At 33.2% G+C, this 13,574-nt stretch overlaps 1 protein-coding gene across 1 annotated transcript; it reads right to left on the minus strand.

Annotated features, from left to right (window-relative positions):
- Window positions 1–502: 502 nt before the first annotated feature.
- Window positions 503–7,945, minus strand: LOC130657621 (BRO1 domain-containing protein BROX-like). The gene is made up of 11 exons (XM_057460612.1): window positions 7,756–7,945; window positions 7,132–7,356; window positions 6,945–7,040; window positions 6,311–6,383; window positions 5,841–5,949; window positions 4,452–4,541; window positions 3,860–3,945; window positions 2,974–3,055; window positions 2,529–2,679; window positions 2,098–2,248; window positions 503–1,528 (listed from the first exon to the last, which is right to left on the minus strand). Exons 1-11 carry the CDS (start codon window positions 7,857–7,859, stop codon window positions 1,427–1,429), a joined length of 1,269 nt encoding a protein of 422 aa, XP_057316595.1. The 5' UTR covers window positions 7,860–7,945; the 3' UTR covers window positions 503–1,426.
- Between the last annotated feature and the right edge of the window lie 5,629 nt (window positions 7,946–13,574).

Below are 13,574 nucleotides of genomic sequence, written 5' to 3' on the forward strand. Positions count from 1 at the left end.
CTCATGTTATATAGTCATGAGTAACTGCTAGTGTGGTCTGTTGCCTACTTAGTTAATGTACGAAATGCTTTCAACACATCACAGACACCAACCTCGTCCCCGTACTTTTTTGGCATTAGGATGGCGATCCCCCCTAATAAAAAAGGCGTTGGGAACGAGCTAGGTTGCACTGACTTTAAACCCCGTGTCTTAATTTTTTTTTATTTGTTTGTGGGTGTAACAATGGGTGTACTAAGTGGGTGTACCAGAAGTCTGATAAGTTTCTAATAGTACTGCTATAATACAACAGAGAAGATACACTTCTTGATTTGTAACACATGGATAAAACATACGAATTATTAATCATATGTATTTAGAGATCTTTCCTTCCAGCAGTACTTAATTTGACTCGTAGACTTGTTTATACCCGACATGGAACTGAACATGCAGTGAGAAATAATCCACATAACCAGCAAACATATTCACAATATACAGAAGATTTTTATAACGAGAAGACTTTCACTGAATGCAAATGAAATATTGAGATATATACAAACTACAATAGATGTTCGTAAATAAAATATTTTAAAAACTTAAACAGTTTGGTAAACAGATGAGACTAATGATGATGTTTGGAGTAACGTTTTCTGTCCGTATTGACATATTGGAACAATTAGTACGTTGGCTTAAATGTAGATACTTGATTTGTATCAAAAACTTACGAGAAACAGGAATTTGTTTTTTAGACTTTTACACTTATTGTATAAAGAAAACTAGGTTGTTCCAATTTGTTCCCTTTTTACACCTCAACATTTTTAACTTCACTGCTACCTTAAGGAGACAAATAATAGCCGAAGGACTAATTTTTCCGATTTTGTAGCTAATTTTCTAAAGAAAATTATCGCAAAAAGTTATCAGAAGATCAGTCCGCGAAAAATAAATCCAAACGACAAAATTATCTCTTTTTTTCATATACATCTTTCATTATTAAGAAACACTCCATCTAAATCATTTCATTCTATACCTTTCCAGGATTCTCACTAAAACTATTTTATAAACCATTCCATTTAGATGAAAATACGATGAATAAGACAGCTATAAAATCCAAGAACTCTGAAAATAACCATTCAGGAAAATAAATAATGATAACTAAACCTGCAATAATGTGTCCCCCTAAGATGCGTAGTGGCGTCACAACACTTTATCCTTACTCGTACGTGTAAAAAAATAAAAAATAAACTATAACAATACAAGAAAAAGTTTGCAGTTCGTTCTCAAAAAAGTTTGCTTTTTTTGCTTTTCATTAAATATGCTGAAATCCATGTTTTTTTCACGTTCTCGTAAAAGAGAAAAAAAATTGTAGTAGAAGAGATAAGTTTGTTTACAAGAAGAAAACCACGTACAACACCCACGTACGACACAATCCAGTTACGGTAGATCCTGTCCGTTAGGATATAACACAGCCTGTCTCGCGTGAGTTTCCCTTCTCGTTTGGATCAGGTATTTCTTTAACAGGTTCCAGTTTTTCTTCGTCGCCGTTTCCTGTCATCTTAAAGAAAGAATAAGATTCAAAATTAGATTAAAAACTGGCTCGTCTTCGTTAGCCACTTCGTCGATTGAATAGTCAGACAACAACATACTACTTTGTCAACTCCGACATTTTTATTTTGTTCCCTTTTTTTGAATAAGACGAACATAGGTCAACGAAACAATTCCAATTTTCACCGTGCAATTTGCTTATATTTAAAATTACACGATATTTCCGATTAACGACCGGTATTTCCGATTAACGACCAGTATTTCCGATTCAAGTTTTTAACTTTTCCAAAAATTGCGTTCAAAATTTACAAAATTCTAAAATGTTTACAGATCACAAAGTAAAACTCCAATTCTCGTAAAATGCACACAAAATTTTCCATTAGGGATAGGTTTATTTCCTATTAATAATGCTATCTATAAGTTTTATTCTTTTTACACCATAAAGTAAACAAAAGCAACCTTTCTGAAGCTTCTTTTGACATTCTCGAAAATAGGATAAGTATTGGAATCAAATGACACAAGGAAACACTCATTTAAAAATAAAAAACTTCAACCTTGATATTTTAATTTATAACTTACTTGAGCTTTTGCTTTTCCCGTGTCAAACGCAGCCAGAATTTCGGGTTTCCATCTTGGACTAACGGTAGGAATTGAAAACTCAATAGGTGATGCAATTCCGACCTCTGTCGATTCCAATTCAGGAACTTCGGCAGGGACTTTTTGGTGATATCTGCAACATGTAAAATATATTATATTTAAGTTTGCTGCTAACAAAAGTATTCGACGCTAGTTTTATTCGAATGTAAACTAGAACAAAAAATGCATTAGTTGAAGCATCGTCATCCCCAGGTCATTTTGTATTCTTCAGAACATGAGATAAGGAGCCCTGGGAAAGAGGCACATTGTTGTTGCGTTAATCTTATGGTTATATAAGAATAACACAAAAATATCTCGCAGAGCTACATCTACCTGCATTTTGTGCACAAATATAAACGAACGAATCATCTTACATGAATCCATTCTCGTGTGTTGCTTTCTCTAATCGTTGCCGTACTATTGGACCCAATCTTAAGTAAAACTGATGTTCATCAGGTCGTGCAGAACTACCAGCTCCTTTTGCTGCTTTGTACTCCTTACATAACATGCCTGCCATGACGTAGCCTAAAACACATACATTATTAGCCAATCACAGGTGTTTATATGTTGCGGAGGAATTTCTTGAGGCCCTGCGGAGAATGCAAAATTTAACATGGGAAAATTTAAAGGAGTTTTTAAGGGACAAGGAGAGAACTTTTGAAAGAGTTTTACTTGCATTAAATTCGAGTTTATAATGAATATTATTTAATTATTAGAAGTGCAAAAACGTAATGAAAAAATATGAATTGTTAGAAATCTTCTGAACAAAATAACAGCAAATACGTAATAGTTTACAAGGTAATAAAAAACTAAACTCACATTTCTCAGCCTCTTGTAACGATTTAATAGCAGTTCCACATTGATCCTCAGCTAATAAGGTTTCTCCTTTAAAACTATGTGCCTATGTTAAATGGTAACATTTTATGTACGGTTTCTCCTTTAAAACTATTTGCCTATGTTAAACGGTAACATTTTATGTACGGTTTCTCCTTTAAAACTATTTGCCTATGTTAAACGGTAACATTTTATGTACGGTTTCTCCTTTAAAACTATTTGCCTATGTTAAACGGTAACATTTTATGTACGGTTTCTCCTTTAAAACTATGTGCCTATGTTAAATGGTAACATTTTAGGCACGGTTTCTCCTTTGAAACTATGTGCCTATGTTTATTGGTAACATTTTATGTACGGTTTCTCCTTTGAAACTATGTGCCTATGTTAAATGGTAACATTTTATGTACGGTTTCTCCTTTGAAACTATGTGCCTATGTTAAATGGTAACATTTTATGTACGGTTTCTCCTTTAAAACTATTTGCCTATGTTAAAATGGTAATATTTCATGTACGGTTTCTCCTTTGAAACTATGTGCCTATGTTAAATGGTAACATTTTATGTACGGTTTCTCCTTTAAAACTTATGTGCCTATGTTAAATGGTAACATTTCATGTACGGTTTCTCTTTTGAAACTATGTGCCTATGTTAAATGGTAACATTTCATGTACGGTTTCTCCTTTGAAACTATGTGCCTATGTTAAATGGTAACATTTTATGTACGGTTTCTCCTTTAAAACTATTTGCCTATGTTAAACGGTAACATTTTATGTACGGTTTCTCCTTTAAAACTATGTGCCTATGTTAAATGGTAACATTTTAGGCACGGTACAAAATATCAAAACTTTTTACAAAATCTACAATGATACTTACATAAGCCAAATATATATTTTTCTTTATTTGAAGATATTTTCTCCATTTCCCGACTTTAGTCTGTTCTACGCTTCTCAAGGATTCGTCTAAATTAAAAAATTTTGGTTTTAATATATTTTTTACACTATTAGCACACAAAGATACATAAAGTTTTCAGATACTTTAAACAAGATAAATGTTTGCGAAAGTTATTTTTCGTGAAGTTAGCACGTTCTAACATATCACGAGAATTAAATTTCGTAAAATCGCGAAAAGGGAATTTGGAAGCATTTTTATTTCAATTTGTATTGTTTTTACGGATTTTTATGCAGGAGACAGAGTGCTGAAGTTAAATTTGGCGCACTACAGGCGCTAGGTTTAATCAAAAGAAGTTATTGTATATTGTTTTTCAGAAAAAAAAAAAAAAAAAAAGAAAAAAACAGAGATTACCAACATTTTTTCGCAGGAACTAATATTTGCGAATTTAATATAAAAACTCGCGAAATTCGAAAAAATTATTTTCCCCTAAGGTAAATATTTTCTCCATATTCTCAATTCTCACGATGCTTCTGTAACAAACTTTTTTCACTGATAGGAAGATTATGCAGCATACCTGCTTTTTGAAACAATTCACTTGTGCCAAGTGCTACTGCGGTTATAACAGTAGGCTTGTGTTTCAACTCCACTGCTCTTGCAACAGTCACTAAAACAAAACAAACTTTCACTTATCGCACACAGACCTCTATGTAGTAATTAGACCCTTTCTTGTAATAATTAGACACTTTCTTGTAATAATTGGACACTTTCTTGTAATAATTAGACCCTTTCTTGTAATAATTAGACACTTTCTTGTAATGATTAGACACTTTCTTGTAATGATTAGACACTTTCTTGTAATAATTAGACACTTCCTTGTAATAATCAGACAGTTTCTTGTAATGATTAGACACTTTCTTGTAATGATTAGACACTTCCTTGTAATAATTAGACACTTCCTTGTAATAATTAGACACTTTCTTGTAATAATTAGACACTTCCTTGTAATGATTTGACACTTCCTTGTAATAATTAGACACTTTCATACTTCTTTGTAATAATTAGACACTCCCTTAATTAATTCTGTTGTTTGGGTCAAAACCTTTTGCATTTTTTTTTAAAAAACAGGCATATAATATTTGAGTACTTCCCCTTACATCTTAACAAGTCCTAATTTTTTTTTACAAATAACCTGTCCCAGCGCTATAATTAATTATGTAAGTCGTTTAGGAGGGTCAGAGGTTTTAGCACTTTCTTGTAGGTTTGAAGGCACGTTGTTTCTTGCAAGTTATGGTAATAATTTTAGGCTGGATATTTTCTAAAGATGTTCGTAATAGTTGACTGATCCTCACCCTCAGTGTTTTTTTTTATATTGGATCTAATAAAAAACACATCTTTTAACACGGCAAAGCTAAACTACACAAACAAGAATTTTTATATTTAATAGTGAAATACCTTTTCCGATAAAAAGAGAGTGACTATCAAATATTTATAATATTTATTTTAATATTTTTTCTTGCCAATGTTAATCTATTTCGCGCGTATTGTTTCTGCGCAAGATTGAATTTACTTATAAATAATAAGAAGGATAAAAATAATAAAGTTTAGAGCTTTAGACAAAATTTTTTTTTACATTAGTTATTTTGTTTATTACTCCTTTTTACAGCAAAACAAAAAAAAGCAAGAAAAAACTTACTTCGGATTTGTCAAAAAAGAGCATTAATTTTTAAAACTATAATTTATGTACTAAATTTCAAAAAACTAACCAACTTTTGCGTTAATGTGTGAAAATTAGTATGCCTGATAATTAGTACAGCTAAGCTACTTTCCTGTAAAACTGGATCATTTGAAATGTTAATACACATACTAAACTGGATCATTTGAATGTTAATACACATAGTAAACTGGATCATTTGAAATGTTATATACACATACTAAAAAGCATAGGGAATAAATTTTTACACACCTTCTTGAGCTTCAGCTAAGGATTGTAAGTGATATGCATCTAAAACGCGTGGATCAGTATCACTGTGCTTCTCTACCAAACCACTGCCCAGTTTACTTTCACATAAATTCTACAATCGTAAGAACACAATGGTTAAAATTTTAAAAAATTCTAAAATTTTAATTCTCAATGTATTATCACAAAATATTATAATTATTATAATAATTAGTGAAGTTGACAAATAGGTTTAATGTGACCCAGTTCAAGTTTCAATACATAAATATCTCTGAAAAATTAGACTTTGCATCTCTAAAATCAAAATTTACGTATATTTAAACAAAAGCAGCATATATTCTATTTTCAAAAATATAGATTTGTTTCTTTACTCTCTCAATTTTTTCATCTTTGAGAGGGACTGAAGGTGAAAAAAATTTTTAAGGAAAACCGAGGTATCGAAATCTTGTCTTAATAATACTGTATATACACTGTACCTTTGCTTGCATAAAGATTCCAGCTGCTTGACGCAGACTTTTAAACACCTCCTTCGCATCATCTTCTGAAAGACTAATTATAGGGACAATATTCACTCACCCTGCATAGCTAGTGAAAATAAATCATCAGAAACAATAAATGCTTATACAACGCCTTTCTTGACAAAATTCAAATTGCATATTTTTATTTCTACTTGTTCCCTATTGTTTATACGCTTCACGTTTTGCATCCAGGTGTACACACAACATATTGTCTATTTCACAGCTCTTTCCACTTCTTTTTCCCAAATCCTTTAATTTTTTTTATATAATTTCAAAGGTTAGTGTTACCTTGGCTACATATACACATCCTAAATATATTTATTTTGAGGTTTTTAGCTACCCACCAGGAAGACATTATTGAATTGTTATTGAAATTATTTACCCAAGATAGCATCTTTATGTATTATTGGTAATGCTTTCAATAACGGCAAGATTTTGTTATTAGAGGTTATTATAATTATTTTTACATCTACTAGAAAATGTTACCTGACTTTTAGTAAACACATTCTTTTATATAATTTAGCAGTTTAGAAAATATTTGGATGATAAGTGTTTTATGTACCATATTATTCATTTTGTTTTTAATACTTACCTTTCATTTGAAGCAATGTAAGAAGCACGCTTTAAAAACCACATGGCCAACTCTGTTAAGATGGAAATGAAATCATAGTAGGCATCAGGTAAAGCTCTACAAAAAATTTTTCTTGTTATAGAATACATACTCTTGTTGATTACCGCTGTACAAAGCAGTAAAAAAAATCAATTAAGGTCTAACATACGTTGCAGTATTTCCACAGATTGTATGAGTCCATTTGAAAACTTCAACTTTACGAAGCTTAGCTTCTCCTGAAACTTGTCCTTCAGCAGTAGTTTGTGGAGCAACATCTTCACAAAGCCCCAGGAGAAGGGACATATAATTGTTTACATCTTTTTCAACAGTTTCTAAGCTGTTTCGTGGATCTGAAAGTTGCTGAAGAACTTTGGCTCGTTCTACACGTAACTCACTAAACAGATCAAAATCAATAAAATTTACAGCGTCCTTACCAATTTTATTTGAAAATATACGCTTTCTTACTATATCTCTAGTTTGCTACAGTATTTTTTTATATTTTTTACGGTATTTGCAAATACTGTACCTATTTTTGCAAATGAAAGGCATATTAATTAAAAAAACTTTCATTAAAAGTTAAAATATCTGGTAGTGTATATATTTTAAACACATCTTTATAGAGAAAGTACCATTTTTAAAAGTCTCCTATGCAACACAATTTTAGAACAATATTATTCCATTTTGGGATACATATGCATAGTCAATGAAGTTAGTGACATAGCATTATATAGTAACAAGTTAGTATATAATTTTAAATTTGGAAAAAAATTAACAAAAACAATTTTATACCCACCCACATAACTTTGCAGCTGGAGGTGTCTTTGCTATTAACTTCAGTGCATCAAAACTGTTTGTCTTTGATGATTTTAAAGGATTTCTATGAAACCAGTGTGCCATTTTTTATTTGTTTTGCTTTTTTTAGTGTGTTATTTTATTTCATATTATGACTGTTCCTGAAAATAAGTATATGTAACAAAAACTACCAAGTTGGGGGACAAAAAAACAAAATAAATTATAATAGGGGTTATGTGCTACCCAAGTTTACAGTTTGAAAAATATTCAACAAGCAATACAAAACATGAGCATACTGTATTTTACACTGAACAAAAGATTGTTTATAAATACAGTACTGGAAAAGGGTTGTTAACAAATGGAGAGCGTAACAAGAGCAAACTCCCTTACATTACTCTGATACATGATGTATATAACATGTGCATATTTAATAAAAACAATGAAGAATTATTTTTTGCGATTCATCAAAGATCTATTATCGTGACAAGATCCGTCTTGATGTGTCGTGACAGTAGGTGATAATAAGAAATAGAAAAAGGTTTTTTTCACACACCTATGCTTTTTATATTTCAGGCCGAGAAAGACTTGGCAGGAGGTTATAAGGACAGACTTGATACAGAGGAATTGAGTTTAAATCTAACACAGATTAGATCAGATTGGAAGACGGTCATTAATATACCCCGTCCAACCCATGCAAGCATGGAAAACAGACGTTAAGCCGAGAATGATGATGATGATTTTTAATAAGTTTTTATAAGAAAAGTAATCTGAATTCTACTGATATATGCAAATGATAAAAACAAGCGCAGCTTTTTTGTTGCTAAAAAATATTTTTCAGCTACATCTACATCTCTGATTCAAAAAAGATAGCAGACATGCTACTGACACAGTGTTGCAAGATATTCAGCACACCAAAACAGTACACAAACAAACAAAACCAAAGTCCAAGCAAACCCTCACTACAAAACGTGATATTCAATGAAACACGCTTCATTAAGAGGAATTGATGAACTCCCAGAAAACTCCTCTTCTGGTCCTGATAGCTTCCCATCAATCCTACTGAAAAAGTGCAAGAACGACATAGCCACCCCTCTCAAGCTGATTTGAACAAAATCATTTGAAGAAGGAACCATTCCAGACACACTAACCAGTGCTATAATAATACCAAAACACAAGAGTGGAAGCAAAACTAAAGCTGAAAAGTACCACCCAATTGCCCTAACTTCTCACATCATAAAGGTCTTTGAAAAGGTTGTCTGAAATCACATTGTGTCATTCATGGAAGAAAATAACCTGTTCAACAGCTCCCAAGATGGTTTTCGTGGTGGACGGTCATGTCTGAGCCAGCTTCTTGACATTTCGACAACAATCTACAAATACTCTGCAACAACTCAAACGCTGTTGTATACTTGGATTTCGCAAAAGCGTTTGACAAGGTCGATATAGACATAGCCCTTAAAAAGATAGAAGACTTAGGTATCAAAGGCAAACTACTGAAATGGCTGAAGTCCTTCCTAAAAAATAGAACCCAGTATGTCTCAGTAAACGGTCACCACTCACGCACCACAAAAGTCATCTCTGGCGCACCAGAGTGTGCTTGGACCGCTCATCTTCCTTATCCTAATGGGGGATAATGATATTTCTGTAAAGGACGCATCAATCTCGAGCTTTGAAGATGATACAAGACTTACAATGAAGGTTAATTCTGAAGGTGACACTGAAAAAATGCAAGCAGACCAAAACACGATGTTCAACAATACAAAGTTTGAACTCCTGCAGTACGGAAAAGACCTAGATCTGAAGTCAAAGTCAAAGTACAAAACAACAGCATCAACACAAATCTAACCAAAAACTCAAACCAAAGATCTTGGAATACTAATGACAGATGATGCTACCTTCAAATCGTATATAAATAAAATCGTAGAAAATACAAAACTTACAGGCTGGATTTTTCGAGTCTTTCGATCTCGATCACCAGAAGTTCTCCTACCACTATGAAAATCCCATGTCATCCCTAGATTTCATTATATACTCCTCACAGCTCTGGTCTCCTGCTAGTAAAGGACAAATCAAGGTATTAGAAGCTCTGCAATGGAGCTACCTGAAAAAGATCAACTGTGTACACGGAATGACTTAAACAATGCACTTAAACAGCTCAAACTGTACTCGTTACAACAACAATGTGAATGCTATCAAGCCATATACAGTTGGAAAATATCTAAAGGCATTGTCCCAAACCTTCACCAACCCATGCAAACCCATGCACCACAAAGAAAAGGGCGTCTCTTTCAACTACCACTTGCACTGAACAATTCCACAAGCTTCGCTAAACTACACAACAGCTTCCATTATCAAGCCCCAAGAACCTTCAACGCCCTCCAAGTCTCTAAGAAGCATCACTTCATGTCCAGTTTTACAGTTTAAAATAGCCCTCCACAAGTTTCTCAAAACTCTCCCAGATGAACCTCCGATCCCTGGGACAAATGAAGCCCCAGAAAACAGTATAGTCACTGTAGTTCGATCTAACCCTCATCTTCGTCTCTTTAGAGATGGAGTAGAAGAAGAGGAAGAAGCTACAACTTCAAAAGTTAACATAAGTAACATAAGTAAGTAACATAACTATATTTAAATGAGATTGGGACAATTTACTAACTTGCGGCCATTGCAATTGGCAACAGCGTTGGGCAATGCCACTATACTGCCTTTGCACTTTGCACTTATAGCAATAAAATAAATGCTGTCATGACTGGAAATTGCCATCATCATAAATTCTTGGATTCCCAAGGTTGAATTAACATAGTCCCCTAAGTCTACCTTTTTCATCAAATTCCAAACCCTCAAAATATTTTTGCCACTTTTCACTTCGTTTGCAAAGAGAACAGTTTCAGCCAATACTGAATCTTTAGGGTACAGCAATGTTGTGTTTATGAAAGTATGAAAGTAAAAAATTGCAGCTTCCTTCTCTCCGAAAAGAACAAAAATCTCTTATTATGAAAAATTAAGAGCAAGAAAACACTCTGTATATAGCCAAGGAACGCTAACAGGCAAAGACAATTTATCTATAGAATTCTATTCTAGTAGCAGAACAGGACAGGGAAACGAAAAAACCTATGACAAAACAGCCATCTTTGTTTTTGGCATTGTAAAACATTACGTCACCTAGTTATGACGTCATAATGATAAAAATCAAAACAAACTAAAGGTCATGGCTGTTTTCTCAGCAAAGCATGTTGCTCCTTGTCTGGGCGGCAAAAAGCTGGTCTAATTTTTCCAGGTAGGATTAACTCTTTAAAGGTAGGATTATTATTTTTTATTTTTTTGTGTGGACTAAGATCTGGGATCGTCATCTTCTCTTTCAGTTCATTCAGTTCCATTTCTGGCAAGCATTCGTTTACAAACTCTCGCTGTGTTGTGCAACTCCACTTCTTTGTCATGTCTTCATTACTTTTAGTTTGGAATATCTCCTTTTAACTACATAATCTATGTATTGTGCAAAAAACCTTTTAGGGTATTTAGCTACAACAGTCAATAAGGCCAAGAGAAATCACAATGCGTTTTTTTGCCCACACGCGTTGAACACCTGCATAAACTAGAAATTAAAAAAAAGGTTGCGAAGCATTTCGCAAGTTGCAAGCAAAATTAAACTATCCAATACTTTGTCCCTAGCGCTTCTTGTTTCTTTGTCGCTAACATCTTCCGAAATACATCAAAATTGAATATCATATAGATGAACCCTGGGGACGAGGTAGGAAAATGAACGCTCTGCGGAACAATTCGTTGCTCAAAAACAGTTTTTTTTGCGAATAGACTGCGCGAGTATTTGATGTGCGTGGCATATTCTTTTCAAAATGTGCGAGAAAATTAGATTACGCGAAACTAACAAAAAAACGAATAACGCGTGTTAAAATTTTGTACCGCCTTTTCCCACAGAATGGTAAAAGTAAAGAGCGCAATACAAAATTACACTTTTAGCAGTATTCCGAAAGATATGTGATACATCGAGTTGTACAACCCGCAGAAGTTGGTCCTAACGTTAACGATTTCGTAAATGACCTCACAACAAAATAGCATTTTTTTCACGTAAAAATACCGGCAGTAGAAGCCACAGAATCTGCTGGAACGAATTTCAAAACTCACGGGAAACAATTAAAACAAAAACAAACAAATCAAAACAGTTTTTTAACTTTATCAAGATTTATTAAATAGCTTCAAATTTGGGCAGAAAAACAATAACGGATTCGCCTTCTTTTCACCACACGCATTAGAAGATTACATCACTCACTCCCATTGTACACAATCTAAAAGAAAAAGAAAACATTTTCATATAGTGAAGCTTCCAGTGCCTTTAAGGGATGGCCAAGTCAATGGAATTGAAAGCACTGTTTTTCATCTTATAAATAATTAAGGCTAATTCGGAAAAGTATAAAAGAAAAAAACTAAACAATTTGGCAACTTTACTAATTTTATATATTCCAACCATACCAACAGTTTCCAAATCTGACAAAATCATTTTAGAAGTGTTTATTTTTTCAGAATTTGATTGATGCAAGGCCAAGGGAAATTAAAAAGTTTATTGTCCTAGACCCATTTAAAAACATATGCTTCTCATCATTCAGTTTTTTTTTAACCAACATTAATGTAATCACCCAGAGGAAATTATAATGTCTCTTGTGTGTGTTTTAGAAGCTGAGTACACAAATACACAAATATTACAAGTGCTGAACTTTGGCAATCATATTTTGCAATCAGACCCTTTTAAAAACTATGCTGAACCATGTCAATTATTAAATTCAGCACTAATAGAAAAGCACCTTGAATAGGATTCTTTGTTGGGCGAATAAAATGACTGACAAATGGTTTATCGTGAATGAAATAGTAATTTTTACACAAATAATTTAAAAAATAATGAACTTTGTTATGTGGGTTGTTCTCAAACACACGTGGGCGGTGGACAAAAAACTGTGATGTAATTTCTCTTGGTCTATTATTCCTGAGAATATTCTAAAATAAGAGGGTGTCAATAAGCTGCAAACAGCCACAATTAAATTAGTGATTGTCTTCCAAAACCGCCCGCACTTTCCCGAACTTGCCTGGAGCATTTTCAAAATTCAATTCCTTGTAACATACCTTGTGGACGATAGTTGGAAAAAGATGCTTTAAGAGAAAGAAGTTAATAAAAATTAAAAGTTATTTATCAAGTAAATTTTATCAAAAACCATCAAAAACAGTTCTTTTAAGAACTTTACTACCACATAGTTTACTTTATGGTCTATGCCGGTTTTTTAAGGTGAATACTTCAATTTTTTTGCAAAACGCTAAACTTGCCCAAAAACGCCTGCACGTTATACGGCGTATGCAGCTTATCAGCACCCTTGTTCTAAAATTACAAGCAGTTTCGAAGATGCCCACGCCGTTTAGAGGACGTGGTGCGGCTTGGGCATCCTTGAAGTTCTGTTTAATGACAGTTTTAATGTCGTTTTAAACCTTGTTCTCAGGGAGGGTGTACGGAAAACTAATTCTTATTGACAATTACATTGCTGTTGGTTTGATAGCAAAAGTGGATATTTTTTTAATTACTGTAACAGGTTACTTATATAATAAATAAAAAATGATAAAAAACGGTTGGTCAGCTCACTCTAGCGCCCGGAGCTATTTGTTTTGTCTGCGCCCTAGCTACAGGTTTTCCTATATCTGGCTATCAGTTAGGTAGTAATACAGCTTCTCCATATGATTTCTACAAATTACTTTTAATTCTTTTATACAAAACTGAGCTCTAGCTAGCTACCTTTCGTGTGATTAAGCCTTACCTTGATTTGGATA

This window comes from Hydractinia symbiolongicarpus, chromosome 9 (genome assembly GCF_029227915.1).
Source record: "Hydractinia symbiolongicarpus strain clone_291-10 chromosome 9, HSymV2.1, whole genome shotgun sequence".
Classification (NCBI taxonomy): domain Eukaryota; kingdom Metazoa; phylum Cnidaria; class Hydrozoa; order Anthoathecata; family Hydractiniidae; genus Hydractinia; species Hydractinia symbiolongicarpus.